Source organism: Neoarius graeffei, chromosome 17 (genome assembly GCF_027579695.1).
Source record: "Neoarius graeffei isolate fNeoGra1 chromosome 17, fNeoGra1.pri, whole genome shotgun sequence".
In the NCBI taxonomy this organism is placed as follows: Eukaryota; Metazoa; Chordata; class Actinopteri; order Siluriformes; family Ariidae; genus Neoarius; species Neoarius graeffei.
In genome coordinates, this window is record NC_083585.1 from 47631119 (window position 1) to 47655437 (window position 24319).

The 24319-nt window shown below is 40.0% G+C and overlaps 1 protein-coding gene across 2 annotated transcripts in view; it reads left to right on the top strand.

The window, feature by feature from the left end:
• st14 (ST14 transmembrane serine protease matriptase) overlaps window positions 1–24319 on the top strand; it is a 176147-nt gene that overhangs the window by 137452 nt on the left and 14376 nt on the right. For both annotated transcript variants that reach the window (XM_060897683.1, XM_060897684.1), the window contains exons 8-18: window positions 2337–2473; window positions 5376–5479; window positions 10944–11053; window positions 14057–14187; window positions 14426–14530; window positions 15872–15979; window positions 16823–16936; window positions 20168–20281; window positions 20714–20894; window positions 22882–23153; window positions 23939–24075. In XM_060897683.1, coding sequence (XP_060753666.1) covers window positions 2337–2473; window positions 5376–5479; window positions 10944–11053; window positions 14057–14187; window positions 14426–14530; window positions 15872–15979; window positions 16823–16936; window positions 20168–20281; window positions 20714–20894; window positions 22882–23153; window positions 23939–24075 — 1513 coding nt within the window. The remainder of the gene's footprint in view (window positions 1–2336; window positions 2474–5375; window positions 5480–10943; window positions 11054–14056; window positions 14188–14425; window positions 14531–15871; window positions 15980–16822; window positions 16937–20167; window positions 20282–20713; window positions 20895–22881; window positions 23154–23938; window positions 24076–24319) is intronic.

The following is a 24319-nucleotide window of genomic DNA, read 5'->3' on the forward strand; positions in this document are numbered from 1 at the left end:
ACAAGCAATCCCAGAGAGAGGGGACCATTGGATACTTCGAAACCCACAATCAAGGCTAACAAAGAAACAGCTATTAGCCCAGTGTTCCAACATCTGTAATCGAAATCTACTATCACAACTAGAGATTAATGAAATACAACAACGATGCTACGGAGCCAGGAAGACAGGTCAGCGGGGAGATGTCATCATCCCCACAACCAGAGATTGGGTACCAAGCCCCAACAGCTAACAGCCTCAACAGAAGAGCTGCTGACCTGAGAAGGAAGATCGTGACCCAACTGGAAACCTGGAGCCCCCGACGAATACCGAAGCTGAGTTACCAAGTACCTTCAGAAGATCTACTAGTAGATGTGAATGCTGCTCTGAAGACAATCTCCACAAGAACCATCACTGAAACCAACAAGCTGATACACAGTACAGCAACAGTAATCATGGAGATGCTTGGGACACAAGGTGGGCTCGGGACATAACAAACAGTATCCACCATGGAAGAGACGATTAGAGGCCAAGATAAAGGCAGCACAGAGAGAAGTTAGCCAGCTAGCTGAACTACAGAAAGGGAACATGGTGAATAAAGGGGCACCCAGGAAGTACAATTCACTCTCCATACCAGTTTATATATATATATATATATATATATATATATATATATATATATATATATATATGAGTGATTCCACACTTATGGGTACTGAAATGGGGACATGAACTTATTTTTAAAAATTCACCTAAAACCATTTCTTTTTTTACCATCAGGTCACAAAACATGTAATCTTTAATGAATGATATGTTAAAAGATAACTTTAATTTTCTGAGATGTAATAAAAACATATTTATATGCCAAAGTCAGAACGTAACAGAAGTGTTGTGGACATGTATATTCTCAATTTTAACAATGTAGAATTACTTTTTGAAACATAGGAAGGTGATGTTTTAGCAAATATAATTAATAAACATGTGTAGTAGAATAAACATACACATTCTTTCAATAAGATTAACATGGTATATAGCTAGATTGTAATTAATTTGTAACAGACGCGAGATGGACAATCGTAACAGAAGTAATGTAACAGACATCATTTTGGAACTCATAGGCTTGACTTTGGCATATAAATATGTTTTTATTACATCTCAGAAAATTAAAGTTATCTTTTAACATATCATTCATTAAAGATTACATGTTTTGTGACCTGATGGTAAAAAAAGAAATGGTTTTAGGTGAATAAGTTCATGTCCCTATTTCAGTACCCATAAGCGTGGAATCACTCATATATATGAATATATATATGAATGAATATATATATATATGAATACTTTATTGTCCACAATGTGGAAATTTGTCTTCAGTTTCACCACAAACAATTAAACATTAAAATCGCAATACACAAATCAAGCACTACATTTTGTAAAAAGAAAAGAAAACTAAAGTTATTATAAAAATACATTAGCACTCAAAAGAGTGTTTAAAAGAATGAAATAGCTGAAAAGTAATAAATATCATATATAATAAATAAATAAATCAGACCAATAAAAAGGACTGGGGTGAATTAAGTAAGAATCCCTGTATTATTTATCGCCCTTATTCCTTTTGGGACGAAGGAGTTTTTAAAGATGTTCTTATTAGCGTTGGGCACTCTAAAACGCCTCCCAGAGGGTAGAAACTCGAATTCACAGTGGAGCGGGTGGGAAAGATCATTTATGATTTTCCTGGTTTTGTTTAAAATCTGTTCATCATACATTATACTTAAGTGCTTTTGTGGCTTTATTCTCTGTAGCTTATTTTTTGTCTGCATGTTCAAGTTACCATACCACATGATCATATTAAATGATAGAATGCTTTCAACAAGGTTTTTATACACTGTTTGTAGGATATCCTTGTTCACACCAAAGTTTTTGAGTCTACGGAGTAGGTAAAGACGTTGTGAGCACTTTTTAAAAATAAAATCTGTGTTTTTTATATATATATATATATATATATATACACACATACATACATACATACATACATATATATATATATATATATATATATATATATATATATATATATATATATATATGTATGTGTGTGTATATATATATATATATATATATATATATATATATATATATATATGTTTGTGTGTGTATGTATGTATGTATGTATGTGTATATATAATATGTATATATGTGTGTGTATATGTATGTATATATGTGTATGTGTGTGTGTGTATATATATATACACACACATATATATCCATACTTTGTTTCTTTGCACTTTTTTGCACTGCAATTATGCAGTGAAATTAAATTGTTGTACACGTGATGTCCTTAACTCTGTTCTTTGCACTGACAGGGATTGTGGTCACCTCCCCCCAACTCAACCTCTGGAAGTGATCTCCTCTGGCAACCTTATGCTCGTCAACCTCATCACTGCAGAGGTTCAGAGACCAGGATTTGAGGCACAATACAGCGCCATCCCTAAAATTACAGGTATTAATAATAATAATAATTATAATTATTATTATTTATAGACTTGTCCAGGGTGTACCCCGCCTTTCGCCCGTAGTCAGCTGGGATAGGCTCCAGCTCGCCTGCGACCCTGTAGAACAGGATAAAGCGGCTAGAGATGATGAGATGAGATGAGATTATTATTTATAAAGCGCTTAAACTATGATGCCTATTCTTAAGGTATTATTAGGACATCACCACACATTATGTTCCATGTCCTTATTTTCTTATGAAAACTTATAAAGGATAAAGTGGATGAAAACGCCCACAGAAATTCTGGATAAAACACTCAGAAGTGCAACACCAAATCAGAAAAAATCTGGTCTGGTATGTTGAAAAATGAATTGAAAATTAAATTGAAAACAGTAAATAATATTTGACTGACGTTGCACTCAAATCAATATATTATTTGATGAATTTTTGTTTGTTTTTCAAAATAAATAAAAAAAAGTTGGGACGGTAAAGCATTTACCACTTTGTAATGTTGCCATTCCTTCTCACAACACTTGAAAGATGTTTAGGGACTGAAGATATTTCGGTGATGAAGTGTTTCAGGTGGTATTTTGTCCCATTCTTCCTGCAAACAGGTCTTAAGGTGTGCGACAGTACGAGGGTCATCGTTGTCATAGTTTTCATTTCAAAATTTGCCAAACATTCTCATTAGGGACAGAGAGGACAGGCACCTTCTTCTTCCACAGCCGTGCCTTTGTAATGTGTGCAGAATGTGGCTTTGCTTTGTCTTGTTGAAATATCCCTGGAAAAGATCTCTTTTTGAACGCAGCATACAGTGGGGCAAAAAAGTATTTAGTCAGCCACCAATTGTGCAAGTTCTCCCACTTAAAAAGATGAGAGAGGCCTGTAATTTTCATCATAGGTATACTTCAACTATGAGAGACAGAATGGAGGGAAAGAATCCAGGAAATCACATTGTAGGATTTTTAATGAATTAATTGGTAAATTCCTCAGTAAAATAAGTATTTGGTCACCTACAAACAAGCAAGATTTCTGGCTCTCACAGACCTGTAACTTCTTCTTTAAGAGGCTCCTCTGTCCTCCACTTGTTACCTGTATTAATGGCACCTGTTTGAACTTATCAGTATAAAAGACACCTGTCCACAACCTCAAACAGTCACACTCCAAACTCCACTATGGCCAAGACCAAAGAGCTGTCAAAGGACACCAGAAACAAAATTGTAGACCTGCACCAGGTTGGGAAGACTGAATCTGCAATAGGTAAGCAGCTTGGTGTGAGGAAATCAACTGTGGGAGCAATTATTAGAAAATGGAAGACATACAAGACCACTGATAATCTCCCTCGATCTGGGGCTCCACGCAAGATCTCACCCTGTGGGGTCAAAATGATCACAAGAACGGTGAGCAAAAATCCCAGAACCACACGGGGGGACCTAGTGAATGACCTGCAGAGAGCTGGGATCAAAGTAACAAAGGCTACCATCAGTAACACACTACGCCGCCATGGACTCAAATCCTGCAGTGCCAGACGTGTCCCCCTGCTTAAGCCAGTACATGTCCAGGCGTGTCTGAAGTTTGCTAGAGAGCATTTGGATGATCCAGAAGAGGATTGGGAGAATGTCATATGGTCAGATGAAACCAAAATAGAACTTTTTGGTAAAAACTCAACTTGTTGTGTTTGGAGGAGGAAGAATGCTGAGTTGCATCCAAAGAACACCATACCTACTGTGAAGCATGGGGGTGGAAACATCATGCTTTGGGGCTGTTTTTCTGCAAAGGGACCAGGACGACTGATCCATGTAAAGGAAAGAATGAATGGGGCCATGTATCATGAGATTTTGAGTGAAAACCTCCTTCCATCAGCAAGGGCATTGAAGATGAAACGTGGCTGGATCTTTCAGCATTACAATGATCCCAAACACACCGCCCGGGCAACGAAGGAGTGGCTTCGTAAGAAGCATTTCAAGGTCCTGGAGTGGCCTAGCCAGTCTCCAGATCTCAACCCCATAGAAAATCTTTGGAGGGAGTTGAAAGTCCGTGTTGCCCAGCAACAGCCCCAAAACATCACTGCTCTGGAGGAGATCTGCATGGAGGAATGGGCCAAAATACCAGCAACAGTGTGTGAAAACCTTGTGAAGACTTACAGAAAACGTTTGACATCTGTCATTGCCAACAAAGCGTATATAACAAAGTACTGAGATGAACTTTTGTTATTGACCAAATACTTATTTTCCACCATAATTTGCAAATAAATTCTTTAAAAATTAGACAATGTGATTTTCTGGATTTTTTTTCCTCATTTTGTCTCTCATAGTTGAAGTGTACCTATGATGAAAATTACAGGCCTCTCCTTTTTAAGTGGGAGAACTTGCACAATTGGTGACTGACTAAATATTTTTTTGCCCCACTGTATGTTGCTCCAAAATCTCAGTGTACTTTTCTGCATTAATGCTGCCATCACAGAAGTGTGAGTTACCTTTGCTAAGGGCACTGATATAACCCCATACCATAACAGACCCTGGCTTTTGGACTCGTAGTTGGTAACAGTCAGGATGGTCCTTTTTGTCTTTGGTCCAGCGCATACAATGTCCATTTCTTCCAAAAAAAAAAAAGACCTGGAATACTGATTCATCTGACCACAGTTTGATTTTTTTCAATCACACTTGAACACTAGGAAGGTGGAATAGAGACACACAAAGCTATCGGCTGTTCGGTATACCCACAATCAGTGTGATATTGCTCAATTATGAAAATTAAAGCAAGGATTTTGTTGCTGCTGTTGTATTTTTCTGTGCTTTGTTCTTTGTTCCTGTGGAGCAAGTTGAGGTCTTTTATCTCTGTGCTACTGTAATGTGAAGCTAATGTGGTATGGTTTGTTCTGTCTGATCCTCATCGCCGTCTGTCTCTATAGCTCAGACGTGTGGAGGCCATCTGAGTAACCTATCTGGAAACATCACCACCCCACGCTACCCAAGCTTCTACCCACCCATGCTGGACTGCAAATGGACCATCACTGTAACTATACTTACTATTCTGTCATAGCTTCCAAATCTGTATCACCCACTTTATTTCAGAGCCTAATCTAGGAATTTGAAAATAGGGGACAGATCCCTCACTAGTTGTAGAAACAGGGGACAGAAAATATTAACATGGGTAAAACTATCCCTCATTTGTTCCAGTTAGTGGGGACAGAAAAATAAGTAATACATTGGTAGATATTTTCAAGAGTACATCTATAAACAGAACAGTTTTATTAATAAAACGAAATACATGTAACAGACATTCATATCAGATGTTAATCTATATAATATCATAATTATGGCACTCTACATATCCTTTAATACAGTGATATGAAAACCATATCAGCAAACACTTATCCACAGTTTATAGTATTGCACAAACATTATGATCAGATCTGAACTTTAAAAATGTAAAGATTTTAGATCAAAAACTATATGAAGAATTATATACTGCAAAACCTTACAAATATGACTAGTTTTCTGTTATATGACTGGGTTACTGTTTTACTATAAATCATGTGACTAGCCTATTTTTACCAATTTGCCCACCAGTAGTATAATGTTGCATTTCAAATATGACTAGGTTAATATTGCATATCAAATATGACTAGGTTAATATTGCATATCAAATATGACTAGGTTAATATTGCATCATTTGATATAGTTAAGTCTAAAATCCATGTAGTCTTGCCACTATTAATTAATAATAAGATGAAAAATCTGACTTTCTGAATAAAATAAAATCACAATCAAATATTTAAAAATGCTATCATATTTGTTTTGTTCAGACCACCTTTCATGAAAGTGAAAAACATTAAACAATCTACCCATGTTTGAACTAGATTTTGACATAAATGACTGGAGATAATCTCAAAATTCAGACTTCCTAAAAAGTATATAATCTATCATTTACAATCTTACAGTACCTACAATTACACAAGAACAGATTAAATATATTTCATAATATCTTTAAATAAAACTTACGTAATACCAAACGTTATCAAACTAATTGTACATTGGCATTAGGAAAATAATATCAAATTCAAACTTCAAAAATCATTATCAATCAGAATCAAATGACTTAGTATGTCTTCACACTGTCATATAATTACTCTAAGATCATATTTGTACACAAACTTATATATGTCTTATATATCAACTAAGCACCTTTACTATTTGAATATGATTAATAACATAATACTAAACTGAATTAAACAAATTACTCCCAAACAAAAAAAAATCAACTAGCATTCATGTAGAACTTATCTTTAAACTAGTTTTTGACATAGATGACTAGAGATAATCCCAAAATTCAGACTTCCTAAACAGTATATTATCATGATAATCTCTTATTATTTACAGTAATGTTACAGTACCTACTATTATACAAGAACAGATTAAATCTATTTCATAATATCTTGCATCGGGTTGTATAATGTCGGCTGGATTAGTATCTGTCACTTCTGTGTCTTCGTTTTGTTTCCTTTTTTTGTCCAAAGGTCTTTCAACGTGACCACGTGTTTTGACATTATGTTTGGATGAGACAGAACGATATGCCATGTGCTTTTGGGTATTTTTAAAACACTTCACACGATTGGTTGAGATACACCGTCTTCCGGTTCAGTGACCAATGATATAATAGTTCACAAAACTGTTTTACCCGCTAAATAAACCATTCGGAATACTTCGGTCCTTTCCGATATTTTCCGATTGGTGTGTAAACAACGCTATATTTACCGCAGTGCTTGCTAGCTGGTGCTGACAAATTGATACACGCAAGATTCAGTAAAACGTGACTACACGCTCTCTACTTATAAATGCGCGACAAAATGAATAGATACGCGATATCACTCTCGTGCCCAAAAAGTGGATGTACAACAGACAGATAAAAAACACGTATTATCGCGTATTACGCGCCCTAGGTTAGGCTCTGTATTTGAAGTCACTCAGTTAAGGTGTTAGTGTTTGTCCACATCATCTGATGAGTGAAACAAGTTCTAAAGATCTCAGCCAGTTACTCAAGAAGTTACTAAAGCAACCTCCAGCTGGGTAACTTTAAATACAAAAACATGTGCTTTTGTGGTGTTACTCAAAAATGACTAATAGCGTATTTAAAACTAAATGAGCGAAATGGACTGCAGGGAAATATACTGCTATTTAATTGTATGGAGAGAAGTTGGACAAACTATTTTTTAATTTACACATTTGGCCCTTTGCTTGAAATGTAGTCCATCAACCAAGACTGGTTTATTGTCAAGTGTTAAATTTTGCCCTTTACACTGATGAGGCTAAGAAGATTCAAGCCTCTAATTTAGCATCATAACATATAAATCATCAATATAAATTAATCTCAAGCCATGTGCAGTATCTCAGACAGATGCTCTGTGGCGTACTGTTAACTACAGAAGCTGGAGTGAATCATCACATTGTTAATTAAATAATATTGGCTGGCTTTGAGTGGTATATAATACCACTCTTCATCATTGTTCTTGATTACGCCTTGCGTTTAGCCCTTCGCATGGATGATGGGCTCACCCTTAAACGCCGTAGAAGTTCTTGCCACCCTGCTGTCCATCTATCCGATCTCGACTTCGCTGATGACATTGCTCTTCTCGAGGACTCTGTGAATTCGGGCGAGGATCTTCTCCACCGAGTAGAACTGGCTGCTAAATCAGTTGGCCTTCGGTTGAACGCATGCAAAACCAAATGGATGCATATAAATTTCCTCTATGGACCAATCTCTCCACGCGCTTGACAACTCTACTATCGAGAAGGTGGACGACTTCAAATACCTTGGCAGTTGGATGAACACTGCTCATGACATCAACTCCAGAAAGGCCAAAGCCTGGGGCACCCTAAATTCTCTAATCAAGGTGTGGGCTGCCCCACTGTCTAGAGACACAAAGGTCAGAGTGTTCAAGGCCTCAGTCGAATCCATTCTTCTCTACGGATCCGAGTCTTGGTCTCTAACGAGAGCACAAGAGCAATCCTTGGATGGCACGTACACCTGCATGCTCCGCAGAGTGTTCAACGTCAGCTGGCAGGACCATTGGACAAACGACTGCCTGTACAGTTCCCTAACATGCCTCTCGACCATAATCGCCAAACACCGTCTGGCATTGTGCGCCCGTGTGTTTCATCACGATCAACCTGCCACACAAGTTCTCTTGTGGGAGCCTGAGGCGAAGCGCAAAGTTGGTCGACCACGTACCACCCTGAAAACGGTCCTCGAGCGAGAGACGGGGTTGAAGGAAGAACAACTCAGAGCAGCTATGCTCGACCGGCGGGTCTGGGATAGGATATCTTACCAAGTCACCGGCCTGCTGGATGACAGATGATGATGATGATGAGTGGTATATCAGATATATTCCATTCAGCTAGCATGGTATTGAATGAGTCGAAGACAAGTAGCTGAATGGAATATATCTGATATATACCACAAAAAAGACTATATTATTATTATTATTATTCATACACATTTGATGGAACAATTATAGATTTTACAAAAAGTTAAGAACAGGGTGGTAACTTGTATTGAATGCTGATTCTGATCGAATGTAATTCAATGTTCTGTCAATCCAATGTACATGTACCAAGTCAAAGTTCTAACAATAAAAATGGTACAAAAGTCCAAAAAGCCTGAACAACAACCCAACTTATATACAAGCTATATACAGGTAGACAGTTCAAGTTCAAAGTTACTTTTGGTGGTAGTTAATTGTTCCGTTGCAGTTGTTCAAAACAAAAGGGCTTTGCTGAGTGAAGTCCACGAGTGAAATCCTCTTGTAAAAATCTCCGTCACTTTTCCTCACCTCCAAGTAGAACTTTGACAGTATTTCCGCTATTTGCTTTCTTTTATAGTTTTTCCGATGTCCGTTGGTACGTTTTTCTCTTGTAAATATGCATGAAGAATATCCACTGAAGTTTTGGTAGCCTCTCGGGTGTTCAGCGCATCTTTCTCTTGAAATCTTCAGCTTTTAATGAAGCAAACCTCGCGGCCATGTTTGCGTACAAACTGTCTGAGTCACTCACTAGCATGGAAGTTTGACGTCTCCAGCGTGTCTTTTCCAGTTTTTCGATGACCGTTGGTATGTTTTTCTCTTGTAGATATGCGTGAAGAACATCCAGTCAGCACGTCTTTAGTTTCAGTTTTCAGTTTATTTATTTAGTGCTTAAACCAAGCACTGAATTAACCCCGTCTTCTCCCTGTCCTGGCCGACAAAGAAATGCTTCTGCGCATGCGCAGCAGAAAAGTTGTCACTGGATCTTCGCATGTGTGACGTTGTGTTGTCTTGACAATGTGCAGTATTATAACAATATTGTATGCTCATTCTCCATTGGGTAGAGTGGTGTAATACATGGAGGGTAAGCGATATGATAACAATATTGCATGCCATCAATAAATCTGCTAGAAGGGAACAGAATACATGTTTTTTTATTCCATGGAAGAAGTGGCCTGTGTGTATTATAATAACTATTATTGCACGGCTCATTTGAATGCTCGATTCTGATTGGTCAACACTCTGGTCTATTATGGCACTCTACAGTCTGTTATTTCTGTAAAATAGACCATGCCTATATATAACGGACCGTTTTTATGGACCATGTCATCAGCGGAAGCAATAAAATCATTTTAAATCAGTATTTTGTCTAAAATTATTAATTTATTTAGTAAGTAGCCATATAATGTACAGCAAACTGGTTATTGTTGTAAAATAAACCCCTTCTGGGTGATTCAGGACGTGTCTGCTTCATGTCGGGGTTCTGCATCACTCTCTACTGGGATTTATTTTGCAATAATGACTGGCTTGCTGTATATTATCATTACATAGTAACAGTTATCTGAACCCTTTTTTTTATATAAATATGGATATATTCTGGGGGCAGAACAGTGGTGCAGCGGTCATCACTGTCACCTCACAGCAAGGCGGTTTATGGGTTCGAACCTCAAAGCTGACTGGGACCTTTCTATGCAGTTTGTATGTTCTCCTTGTGCCTTTGTGGGTTTCCTCCGGGTGCTCCGGTTTCCTCCCACAGTCTAAAGACCTGCTTTAGGTCACCTGGCTACTCGAAATTGCTCATTGGTGTGAATGTGAATGGTTGTCTGTCTCTGTGTTAGCCCTGTGATAGATTCGTGATCTGCCCAGGGTGTAACCCACTTCTCATTTGAAGTCTGGATGGATGGATAGATGGATGGATAGATGGATTCATTCATTCATTCTGCTACTTATACAAATCAGTTTACTATGAATGGGGTTCCTGAGCCAGAAGATTTCTGTGTGATGAGATGCAAAGCTAAACTAGCATTGATAAGCTTACCTTACTTGTATTAGCTCCAGTACATTTGAGCTATGAGACAATTGAATATGTGTATTTTTGGGGGGCTAAATTCTTCTTTTAAAGGTTCAGTTTGGCTCTAGCACAGAAAGTAGGTTGACTCTGTCCTTCCCTACATTCAGGTCCCTGAACACATGAAAATCCGGGTGAAGTTCACCAAGTTCCTTGTGAGGGAACCGGGCGTGAATGTCCTCACTTGCAACAAAGACTATGTGGAGATCAACGGCACAAAGTAAGATTTACGCTCTATATCTTTGAATTATTATATAAAACCCTTTCACACTAAGCTCGTCAATGAAATTTTAGTGTAATATATGTATTTATGGTTCCTTTCGGTAGAGATGTGAATGTATATTATTGGCAGACGGTCTTAATTTTGGACACTTGAATTTTTCTAGAATTCCTCTGAAGTGATATCTGAGAACAAAAAATTGGCTTATGTTCATCAGTCAATCCCAATTTTTGGTGCAATACCAAGAGTATTGTATTGATTCCATTAATGTATTTAAATATAGTTTTGGGACTATTGTTGCTTCTTCCATGTTTTCTGCATAATATTACTCAGGTTTTGTCAGGTAGTAGAAAGGATGTGAAAATGTAAGGTGGTGAGAACGTGCCCATAGGAGTGTGAAAGTATCCGTAGTGTAGTGGGAAGGTCCCCGTAAGGTAGTGGGAAGGTGGTGGGTACGTAATTTCTCTACGTAACTTTACGACGTAGTAAAAACATTGCTGGTAGTCCAGAATTTTACGTAGTAACTACGTAACATCTACCAAACCCTCCGTTGTAAGTACATAATTACTATGTAAAATTGTTACCTGGGTACTTCTACTCAAGTATGAATGTTCTTGTTACCTTTATCTTTTAATTCACTCCTTTTGCAAAAGGAAATGCCCTGTTTTACTTGGACATTGTTTCACAACTACATTAGTCATGCCAAGAATCAAGGTTGGTGGGTTTTTTTTTTAAATTAATTAAATTATTTATTTATTTATTTTTATGCCCCCACTCCGAAGGGGTGTGGTGGGGGGTGTACTAGTTTTCCTCTGTCTGTCTGTCCAAAACACCCTTTTTCTCAGCAACCACAAATCATAGCCACTTGGTACCAGACTTCATCTTGGGGTTCTATACCGTGTATACCGTTTTTTTCAGGTCTGTCACACATCAACTTCCTGTTTACTGACTGAATGTATTTACGAAACATCTAGGGTGGATTTTGACGGTATTTCAAGAAGCAAAATGCTATTTCAAAATGACAGTTTACCAGGATGCTATTTGAAATCCCTGGGGAGAGACACTGCTCTTTACCTGCTTGTTTCTGGGTTCATTATTTGTTGAAGTCAACATTCATAATAAGTGCCCTGTTCCTTCGATTGCTTGCATTCTGATATAAGCGAGAGCAGGGGGATATGAAAGTGAGCGGTAGCTCACAGGTGATCTTGTGTGTTGTTTTGGGGTTTTTTTAATTGAGTGACTGTATTTAGCTATTACAGCTAATACAATTTAGTTGATATTTTTCAAACACAATTCCCCAAGTCCAATAAATGCGTTCCTGTTGACTGACTAATGAAAACAGTGGGGTCAGTGTAAGTTGTTGAAGTCACCCAAAATGTGTTTTAAATGCCATAATATGTGGTGGCTTTGGTGTGGTAGGTAATTTTTAATTTATTTTTTCCCCTTTCTCAGAAAGCAGTTGTTATTATTAAGTGGCACGGCAGTGTAGTGGTTAACACTGTCACCTCACAGTAAGAAGGTTTCGAGTTCGAACCTCACGGCTGACGAGGGCCTTTCTGTGTGGAGTTTGCATGTTCTCCCCGTGTCTGTGTGGGTTACCTCCGGGTGCTCCGCTTTCCTCCTACAGTCCAAAGACATGAAGTTTAGGTTTAAACACCCAGCCACTGGGGTTGCACAAGCCAGTGCATGTTTAGTGCCAGTCCCAAGCCCAGATAAATTGGGGAGGGTTGCATCAGGAAGGGCATCTGGTGTAAAACCCATGCCAAATCAAATATGCAGATCATAAATTAAAACACCTGAAAGCCAATATGTCTGTTTTAAGAGTGTATATGTTGCAGGTAAAATCCATTTTCAGGTTAAACCTGTATTCAACCTAGGTTGAATTGGTGAACCACATTTTACCCGAGTTAAATACATAGACTGCATTCAATCTAGGTTAAATTTATAATTTCTGTATGTTTTGAGACAGTTAGCTTTTTGTTGGGATTTGGGTTAGGCTTATTTTAGGGTTTGAGTTAATTTTATTTTCGGGTTTGGGTTAGCTTTTTGTTGGGGTTTGGGTTAGTTTTATTTTAGGGTTTGGTTTAGCTTTTTGTTGAGGTTTGGGTTAGCTTTATTTTAGGGTTTGGATTAGTTTTATTTTAGGGTTTGGGTTATCTTTTTGTTGGAGTTTGGGTTAGTTTTTTGTTGGAGTTTGGGTTAGCTTTATTTTAGGGTTTGGTTATCTTTTTGTTGGAGTTTGGGTTAGTTTTTTGTTGAAGTTTGGGTTAGCTTTATTTTAGGGTTTGGGTTTTTTTTTTTCTTGAAACTTGGGTTAGTTTTATTTTTGGGTTTGGGTTAGCCTTATTTTAGGGTTTAAGTTAGTTTTTTCTTGAAGCTTGGGTTAGTTTTATTTTTGGGTTTGGGTTAGCCTTATTTTAGGGTTTGGGTTAGCTTTTTTTTTTGTTAGGGTATGGGAGAATTTGCAATGTTAACCTGCATAGTGTAATGGCAAACACTAGACTACAGATCGGGAGGATGAGAGTTCAAATCCTGGTGAGTACAATAAAAATTGATTTCACTATGACTTGTTGAGTGTTTGTAGAGAGGTAGTTGGGAAGGTACGACATCAAGGGAAGGGAGTCCAGGTGATGAGGACCAAAGAGGGGAGGTTAGTGGGTAGAAAGAGGAGAAAGAAAGAAAGAGAGAGAGAGAAGCGTGAGTGAAGATGACCATTTCCATTTTCTTTTTTAATTTATTTATTTTGTAATTATTTCACCCCCCCCCCCAAAAAAAAAAGCACCCCCACCCCCTTTTTTAAATGAAACCCCATAAAAAACCCTTTTCAGACAGTTGAACCTAGGTTGAATACACATTTTACCAATTCTACCTAGGTTGAATAGAGTTTTAACCTAAGACCAGGTTTAACCTGCAACATTTACATGTGTCAACACATAAGAAATTTGTGTATTGCAGTGCAAACCATAATAATGAAGGTGGTGTTCCTTTCTGCTTGTGTGTAAGGTACTGTGGTGAAAGACCTCTTCTGACTCTGAACAGCAACACCAACACCATGGTGATAAGCTTCCATTCAGACAGCTCGTACACCAACAAAGGCTTCAAAGCCCAATACAATGCATACAACCCACAGAACCGTAAGCCACTCTGGATTTCCTGATCATCCTGCTTTATTATTATTATTATTATTATTATTATTATTATTATTATTAAAGAGGTGCACAAACTTTGCAAGTGAACTGTTGAAGATTTTTAGTGCTTGGTGCTGCTTATGTGTCAAAAATGCTGAATATTTCCATTTAATATCCATGACCCTTTATGTGAACTCTGTGTGTGTGTGTGTGTGTGTGTGTGTGTCTGATTCTCTGTGCGTAGCTTGTCCAGGTAAGTTTACCTGTGACACAGGATTCTGCATTTCCAAACAGCTGCACTGTGATGGCTGGAACGACTGCGGAGACATGAGCGATGAGACAAAGTGCCGTAAGTGCTTGGCAAATGAAGCAGTTCTCAGAAATACACTATTGCTATGCTATTTGTTTTTGTCAACATCCAGATTCAGAGTTATGCATGTGCCAGTATTAAAGTAATAGTAGAACTGCTGATGTTTACGAATTTTGCAGGATATGCATTTTGGAAGTAATGGCCTTCTTTATTTCTCCCAATTTGAAAGGGCAGATGAGGCAAGCAACAAATGAATCAGGAATGATTGACAATTATGCAGGTGTTTAAGTATCTATGATAACTATTATATTACGTATATTACCGACTGGAAGCTCTGCCCCTTCCCCATCTCAATTTAATAATGTTTTGTCCAACATGCTAGATATTCCTACTAAAAGGAAGCATCGACCTTGCTTTCTGTCATGTGAAATGGAGAATGTTCAACATGGTTAACTATAAATTGGGTAGCTATATTTTTATTACAGATGGCACCAAACATTTTCAGTCAAAAATGGCACCTTCAGCTGAGGAGAGAGAGAGAGAGAGAGAGAGAGAGACCCTAAAATGAAGTGCCTAAACTTTTTTTTTTTGGGGGGGTAGTCAGCAGCACAGAGGTGTTCAAATAGTTAACATGCTCCCATCCAGACGACGTCTCTTTCAGGGAAGACCTTGCATTTTCCAACATGACAATGCCAAACCACATACTGCATCAATTACAGCATCATGGCTGCGTAAAAGAAGGGTCCGGGTACTGAACTGGCCAGCCTGCAGTCCAGATCTTTCACCCATAGAAAACATTTGGCACATCATAAAACGGAAGATACGACAAAAAAGACCTAAGACAGTTGAGCAACTAGAATCCTACATTAGACAAGAATGGGTTAACATTCCTATCCCTAAACTTGAGCAACTTGTCTCCTCAGTCCCCAGACGTTTACAGACTGTTGTAAAGAGAAAAGGGGATGTCTCACAGTGGGAAACATGGCCTTGTCCCAACTTTTTTGAGATGTGTTGTTGTCATGAAATTTAAAATCACCTAATTTTTCTCTTTAAATGATACATTTTCTCAGTTTAAACATTTGATATGTCATCTATGTTCTCTTCTGAATAAAATATGGAATTTTGAAACTTCCACATCATTGCATTCCGTTTTTATTTACAATTTGTACTTTGTCCCAACTTTTTTGAAATCGGGGTTGTAGTTTAGGATATAAGACACTGTGTTTGAGCACACTGGTAGTGCCAGCATTTCAACATCCCGGTCTCTAGTTTGAGAAATAGTGACATTGTTTATTTAAACATGACATGTTCACTGAGTACATTTTTATATCTTAAGAATCTGAGTTTATATGTGTGTCCTTTCCTCTCCCCCACCCCCAGAATGTGAGGATGACAACTTTAAGTGTGACAATGGCATATGTAAACCTCGGTACTGGCTGTGTGACCAAGTCAACGACTGCGGAGACAACAGCGATGAACAAAACTGCAGTGAGTATTTTTATTTTTTTTCCATCTTAAAACACAAAATATTCAAATGCTGTTTTATTCCAGAATTGGTGTCCTTTCCAAGCATGGTGGAAATATTTGTCCTGTAACCCGTATGCATATTATTTGCCTTGATAACTGCCTTGCAATACTCTGGCGAGGTTTTGGATCCAGTCTGCAAAATATCATGCACTACTTTGTCCATTAAAACCCATAGGAGATGCAAAAGTCCGCTCTCACCTGTATGTATTCAGAGGCCAGGTTTGTATTGTATGATTTAAACTAGAGATGGAATAGTAAGACCTAAAAACCATGAACAACCCATTATTGCTGGTTTGGGTACAGAATGGTATCAAAGAGCATAATTGGACCTCAAGAACCAGAATTATGAAATTGCTTTCTCTGAGATGGACCCATCCAAGCCTCCAAAATCGGTGTATCCTGTTTTCCGAGGAAGCCTCGTCTAAATAAAATGCAGAAGGAATGAGTTATAAGTCTGTTTCTGATATGCCTTTTGTTGATGACTCTGGTATTTGATCAGTACATACAGGACTGCATTAATGATTCAGCATTGGTAATAAGTTTAAAAAAAAAAAGTGTGTGCATGGGTTTCCTCAGGGTTTTTTAGTTTCCTCTCACTGTCTAATAGGTAGATGATGCTAAATTAGGCCTAGGTGCAAATAAGTGTGCGCGTGGACGTGGTGTTCTGCGATGGACTGGGGTTTTATCCAGGGGAAATTCTCTGATCTTATGCCTAGTGTTACCGACATCCACAGTGGTTACCGATGAATGATTTTAAATGTTTTTTGTCTGTCTCTGTCTGTCTGTCTCTCTCGCTCTCTGTAGCCTGTCAGAAGAGTCAGGTCCGTTGTGGCGATGGCACCTGTTTGCCTCAGAGTGTAAAGTGTAACGGAAAGGAAGACTGTGAAGATGGCAGCGATGAGGTTTCCTGTGATGAAGGCGAGTGAACATCCAGATACCCGTCTGTCCATTTAAGAACTTTGCAGTGCCTTTTAATGCTAATATTCACTGAGATATACATTCTGAGTATTCAGAACACGTATTGCAGGAAGAAAAGAATTCTTCAAAACGGTTTTAAATGGCGTTTCTGATGACAGGAGAGACCTGAGGATGTGAAGACTTTATCCAAGTATCTGTTTTCCTTCCTCCTAGATACATGCCTTCAGAAAAATAAGACTAATGGGCCTTTTCCACTACCCTTTTTCGGCTCACTTCAGCCCAACACGGCTCGCGTTTCGACTACCTCAGAGCAGCACGACTGAGCTCACTTCAGCCTTACTCAGCACCCAAAACTCGCACGGTTTTGGAGTGGGGCTGAAGTGAGCCCAACCGAGCCGAGTGGGGCTAGGGGTGTGAGGAGACACTCCCCTGTGCACTGATTGGTGAGGAGGAGTGCCCTCACATGCCCACACACGCCCCACGAGCACGCTGGGATCTGTAAACACCGTAAACCCGGGAGAAGAAGAATTACGAATTACGAGAATTTCTGAAGCCTTATGTGCCTCGCCTCATCTATACGCTCTTGCCAGTATCTGTTGGCGTTGTCGGTGACAACAAGCCACAGCACCAAGACCAGCAACACTAACGTGTCCTCCATGTTTATTGTTTACTATCCGGGTCGTGAGACTACCGCTTAAAAGGTCACTGATGTCACTGTTTGCGCCGCCTAACGACATCACGTGACGTCCACCCACTTTCGCTAACTCCACCCAATGTGTCCACCCACTTCCAGCCAGCACGGTTCAGCGCGGTTGTAGTCGAAATGCAACTCCAACAGCCCCACTCAGCTTGACTCAGCCCAACTCAGCACCGCACAGCTCAGCCCAACTCAGCCGCGTTGGTAGTGGAAAAGCCCTATAACACATTACTCGAAAATCTCCTACAGATGTTCTCTGATGAGTTGAGATGTGGTGACTGTGAAGGCCGTAATCACATGCTTCATCATTTTGTCCACATTAAACCATGCCGACATTGTGCAGCAAAACACGCCAGCAGAATTCCCCCACAGCATAACACAGCCAGTCGGTTTTGTGTGGATTGTTTAACCATTTTGGATGGAAGAATTTTTTTTTTTAAATATTTCTTCATTTTTAGAATTATGTTTACTTTTCATTTATTGGCTGCTGTTCATTTTAAAGCACAACCAGGAAGCAGTAGAGGCCAGATGGCTGCGTGTTGCTCATTTCAGATTGATCTCATGAGCCGTTTCTGCTGGTAGGCGTACACCTGCTGCCAGTTTTAAGTTCCACTGAATTCTGACTCAGCTATTTGCAGCTCAAACAGAGAGGTGGTAAAGTTTTGAGGCATGGCTTCTGCTTACTGAATTAAATCATCGCCATCCTTTAATTCGTGCCTCTCGTCCACACTCTGTCCCGCTCTTCAGCTTGTTTGGTGCTTGTGCATAATTTAAAGCTGATAAGCTGCCTGGCCCTCTATTGATCAGTCGTTCTGATTGATAACACGTCTCTGGCTATGCTGTAAAAGAGAATCTTCCAGCTCTCTCTTTAAACCCACACTTGATTGTAACAGGTGGTCCGTGGAACAAATGTGGCTTTTTACAATCTCTTAAGTTGCTCATATCGGATGGATAATTGGCACAGGGCTACTATAATCTCCACCAGCAAACAGTAAATTGTGTAAATTCTGCTTTGGCTATTAAAATTGAATTTTTAAAAAATGTTAAAACATTGAGTAAAAAAAGTATTAAAAGTAGATATTTTAATCACGTCCTTCCTGCTCTGCCCGGTCCTGTTAGGTAAGCTTTAATAATGCTTTGGTTGTTTGTTTTTTTTTTGGTATTTAAATGACAAAGATATCAAGACCTTTTTCAGAAAGAAAGGAGAATTCAAGAGTTTTGTAAAGGAAGGATGTCAGAAAGGAATGAAGGAAGATAAGGTGGAAGGAAGGAAGATGGGGAAGAAGAAAAAAAAAAGCAGGAAGGAGGGAAAAGAAGGGATGGAAGGAAGAGCAGGACAAAGATGGGAAGGAAGGATGGAAAGAAAAGGCAGAAATGATTGAAAAGGGAGAAATGAAAAGCAAGGAAGGAAGATGAGGTAGGAAGGAAGGAAGGAAGGAAGGAAGGAAGACAAAGTGGAACAGGAGTAAGGGAGGAGGATGAGGTGGAATGGGAGGGAGGAAGGAAGGAAGATAAGGTGGAATGGGAGGGAGGAAGATGAAGGGAGGGAGGAAGATGAGGTGAGAAGGAAGACAAAGTGGAACAGGAGGAAGGAAGGAGGATGAGGTGGAATGGGAGGGAGGAAGATGAAGGGAGGGAGGAAGATGAGGTGAGAAGGAAGACAAAGTGGAACAGGAGTAAGGGAGGAGGATGAGGTGGAATGGGAGGGAGGAAGGAAGGAAGATAAGGTGGAATGGGAGGGAGGAAGATGAAGGGAGGGAGGAAGATGAGGTGAGAAGGAAGACAAAGTGGAACAGGAGGAAGGAAGGAGGATGAGGTGGAATGGGAGGGAGGAAGATGAAGGGAGGGAGGAAGATGAGGTGAGAAGGAAGACAAAGTGGAACAGGAGGAAGGAAGGAGGATGAGGTGGAATGGGAGGGAGGAAGATGAGGTGAGAAGGAAGACAAAGTGGAACAGGAGGAAGGAAGGAGGATGAGGTGGAATGGGAGGGAGGAAGATGAAGGGAGGGAGGAAGATGAGGTGAGAAGGAAGACAAAGTGGAACAGGAGGAAGGAAGGAGGATGAGGTGGAATGGGAGGGAGGAAGGAAGGAAGATAAGGTGGAATGGGAGGGAGGAAGATGAGGTGAGAAGGAAGACAAAGTGGAACAGGAGGAAGGAAGGAGGATGAGGTGGAATGGGAGGGAGGAAGATGAAGGGAGGGAGGAAGATGAGGTGAGAAGGAAGACAAAGTGGAACAGGAGGAAGGAAGGAGGATGAGGTGGAATGGGAGGAAGATGAAGGGAGGGAGGAAGATGAGGAGGAACAGGAGGAAGGAACAAAGGAAGATAAGGTGGAATGGAAGAAAGGAAAGATGAGGTGCAACAGAAGGAAGGACAGCAGGAAGATGAGGTGGAACTGAAGGAAGGAAGGAAAGAAGGAAGACAGGAAGATGAGGTGGAAGGAAAGAAAGGAACTGCAGTATTTTTGCACTGGACTTTTAGTTTCTCCTCCATATTCATCATCATATCGCTTTTCCTTTTCATTCCAACTGCAGGAACATGCACAGATTTGTCCTACATCTGCGCAGATGGCCAGTGTGTGAAAAAACTCAACGCCAGGTGTGATAAAGTCAACGACTGCTCAGACGGTTCTGATGAGCAGGACTGTAGTGAGTCACTGTCCGTCACTGCTTCCCTGTTAGCCTGCGCATCACTTTTTAATGAGCTTTTCTTCTCTAATATACGGTACACACTGACCTCAGGAAGAGCGCATTAACGAGCTGATTTGATTCTGATGCATTAGAGCATTTTAGACTTGGTATGGATATTAGTGTTATAACCATTTATTCTCGAGATTTGACAACAATGGCATATTTTTCATAGCTGACATGACTACATTACTTTATTCTGCTAGTTAACGTTATTTGTCGTACACAAGCCAGCTACTTGTGCTAGCTAATTAGCAAGTCTGTGTGCATCGTTTGCGGGAAATTGAGGTAGAATAACAAAAGTACTGAAACAGTGGGGCAAAGTATGAGCTCCTCATTTTATTTACTTGAACCCTAGTTATTTGTGTCCTGAATACTGCCTGTTCATTTCAGACTGTGGTGAGCGACCGTACAAACTCAACCGGATTGTTGGTGGGCAGGATGCCAATGTGGGTGATTGGCCGTGGCAGGTCAGCCTACACTACCATACCAGTGGGCACGTCTGTGGCGCCTCGATCATCTCCGACAAATGGCTGCTCAGTGCCGCTCATTGCTTTATGACTGGAGACCCTTTGTAAGTACCGTACAATCAAAAGTTTGTGATCCCACATACATTGGGGGAGGTGGAAAATAGTCAGACTTCCACATACTCCAAAGGCAGTCAGTTAACCGAAACGTGTTGTCTGATCAAACAGGGTCAAGAAACCGTTGCTTGAGCAGCGTTACATTTCATACCTTTTCTGTACTGTAAGGAATAACACACTTGGGTGCATCCTGTTCTAGGAAAGTAATCAGCAATGTGGCACCCGAATCTTGGAGTTACTTTTACCACGCAGAGGTTGATTTTCCAATAACAGCACAGTTGCTCTTTTTATTAATTAAAGCAATGACACATTGTACTTTTTATCTGTTTATAGCTACGTGTAACATTTTGTTTAATGTCCATGAAACAGGGTTCTGTTAGAACTGAATGTTAAAACAGCAATAAATTATATATAATCTTTTCCTCTCTTGAAGTTATAAGACAGTAATACAATAAATAATTCAACTTGCAGATAAGCTGCAAAATCTAATAGCCACCATCTTTTTTTTGTGCACTTTCCTGTGGAGGAAACCTTCTTCGTTCTGGCTTTAAGGTTACAAAGTGCCGACACTGGAAACTCCTTCCAAAAACGTTCAGTAACCATCTCCTCACAGCAAATTTTGCCAGATCAGTAGTTATAGGTTTTTCTTTGTTAAATAAGTTTGTTAATTATCAGGCTTGAAAATTAACCATGGTTTTACTATGAAAACTAACCATGGTTTTACCATGGTTTATAGTTATTCATGGTTTTCATGGTTTTTTGGGTAACCATGAAAACCATGGTGCATTTTACCTCAATGTTCACTTAAATTTTTAGGTTCTGAGTAAATGTTAATGGATCTGGGCTGTTAATCGAGATCCTTCTCTACAGCACTGACTGTTGGACGAAAGCATGGTAATACTACAGTTAGTGCATCCTTTTAAAAACCATACTATCCCTTTTTAAACTAATTTCGTAGTTACTATGACCTATTACACATACCGTACAACTATGATGCTACCACAGCTACTGCAGTACCATGGATGAACCATAGTAATGCTATGGTTGGTTCATAGTACTTAGAATCACCATGAGATACCATAGTAGAACCATGGTTACTACCATGGATGAACCATAGTAATACTATGGTTGGTTCATAGTACTTAGAATAACCATGAGATACCATGGTAGAATCATGGTTACTACATAAAAAACATGGTAAAACCATAGTAAACCATGGTAGATTTTCGTAAGGGTTATGTGGCGTCCAATTTGCAAATCTCTGTGAGTAAGCTGTGTTTGAGCATGATATGTGGATTATTAGGTACTTTTATTGCAAAGTAGCTAGTTAGCGATGTCTGTCTTTTAATGGTATATTTTGACAGGTTTGATCATAATGATGCAAAGCATCGCATACCGAACTCACCCTGAAGCTTGTACTTCAGCGGACTCTCCAGCAGGTGGGGCACTAAAGCTGTTTTTCCGCAGGCCTTTCGACTTCCTTCCTTATTATTTACCCACTCCCATTACTGCATTTCAGCTCATTACCATGCAGTGTCACAAGAGTTTTGGAGCAGAGAAATACAGAACTGTGCAGTGTAGGGAGACTAGAAAAGCAGGATGGGGGAAAACAAGGCGCTAAAGTGTGACAGTGTGAAGCGGTGTGCTAAAGTGTGAAATGCACTAAAGTTTTTCGCTTTGTTCCTACATGGACCTTGGAGAAAAAATGCCATGCTACAATCTCCTGAAAAAAGGTCTCGAGAGATTTGACCAGGAAAAGTTTTTAAAATTAGCTCAAGAAAACATTTAAATTTGTACATTTGGCTTTAGGAGTGTTCTTGGGTTTTTAAAGACATGAAATATCCAGAATCAAAGAAAAAAAAATCTACTAAAATATATCAAAAATTCAAAACCATTTCAGTTCAGTCTCACTTTCTTTTTTTTTTTCCATATCTAATGGTCATCATTCAGGCTAGCCTCTCCACTTTCCTTCCATAGGTACCGTGAGGCATCAAAATGGAGGACATACAGTGGTATGAACGATCAGCAAAATTATGATGACGATGTACAGATGCGAACGGTGAAGACCATCATCCCGCATGAGAACTACAACTTTTTGACGTACGATAACGACATTGCACTCCTGGAACTGGAGGAGCCACTGGTGTTCTCCAGCACTGTTTATCCAGTGTGTCTGCCATCCAGCTCACGTGTGTTCCCACCTGGGACGCCCTGCTGGGTGACGGGCTGGGGAGCACTCAGGGAGGGAGGTGAGTAATGTGGTGATTGAGGGGAGGTGGTCACGGAGGAGAGTGAGTGAGTAAAAGTGCTCAGGGAAGGAGGTGAGTGGGGGGAGGTGATTGGGGAAGGAGGTGGGTGAAGGGAGGCGATCGGGGAAGGAGGTGAGAGGAGGTGATCGGGGAAGGAGGTGGGTGAAGGGAGGTGATTGGGGAAGGAAGTGAATAAGTAAAAGTGCTCAGGGGAGGAAGTGAGTAAGGGGGAGGTGCCGAATGAAGGTAGTGAGTGGGGGGAGGTGCCAAATGAAGGAGGTGATTAGGGAAGTTGGGTGGGGGGAGGTGCTGAATGAAGGTGAGTGGGGGAGGTAATTGGGGAAGGAGGTGGGTGAAGGGAGGTGATCAGGGAAGGAGGTGAGTGAAGGGAGGTCAGTGAGAGGAATGAGGTGAGTGGGGGAGGTGATCGGGAAAGGAGGTGAGCGAAGGGAGGTGATCGTGGAAGGAAGTGAATAAGTAAAAGTGCTCAGGGGAGGAGGTGCCGAATGAAGGACGTGAGTGGGGGGAGGTGCCGAATGAAGGAGTTGCTCAGGAGGTAATTGTCGATGGAGGTGGGTGAAGGGAGATGGTCAGGGCAGGAAGTGAGTAAGTAAAAGTGCTCAGGGAGGAGGTAAGTGAGGGGAGGTGCCGAATGAAGGAGGTGATCAGGGAAGGTGAGTGAGCTTACACTTATTTAGTTATGCTTCTCTCTCTCTCTCTCTCTCTCTCTCTCTCTCTCTCTCTCTCTCTCTCTCTATCTATCTCTCTCTCTCTCTCTCTCTCAGGACGGCCCTCTTTGATTCTGCAGACAGCGGAGGTGAAAATCATTAATGACACAGTGTGTGATATGGTAATAGACGGTCAGGTGACCTCACGCATGTTGTGCAGCGGCTTCCTTGCTGGAGGTGTAGACGCTTGTCAGGTACACACACACACACACACACACACACACACACTTCCATTGCTACAAAAACACATGCATATACTGTACATATACACAATTTTCTTTTTCTCAGTTTTTTTCCCTTTAGCTTTAAACTTTATTGGCATGACCGTATTTAGTCTACAATATTTTGTATTACAGGAATTGTTATTAAGGTTTATATGAAATGCCATCTTTAGTGCGATCTGAAATAATCGGATATTCATCTCTGCTTCACTGCTGG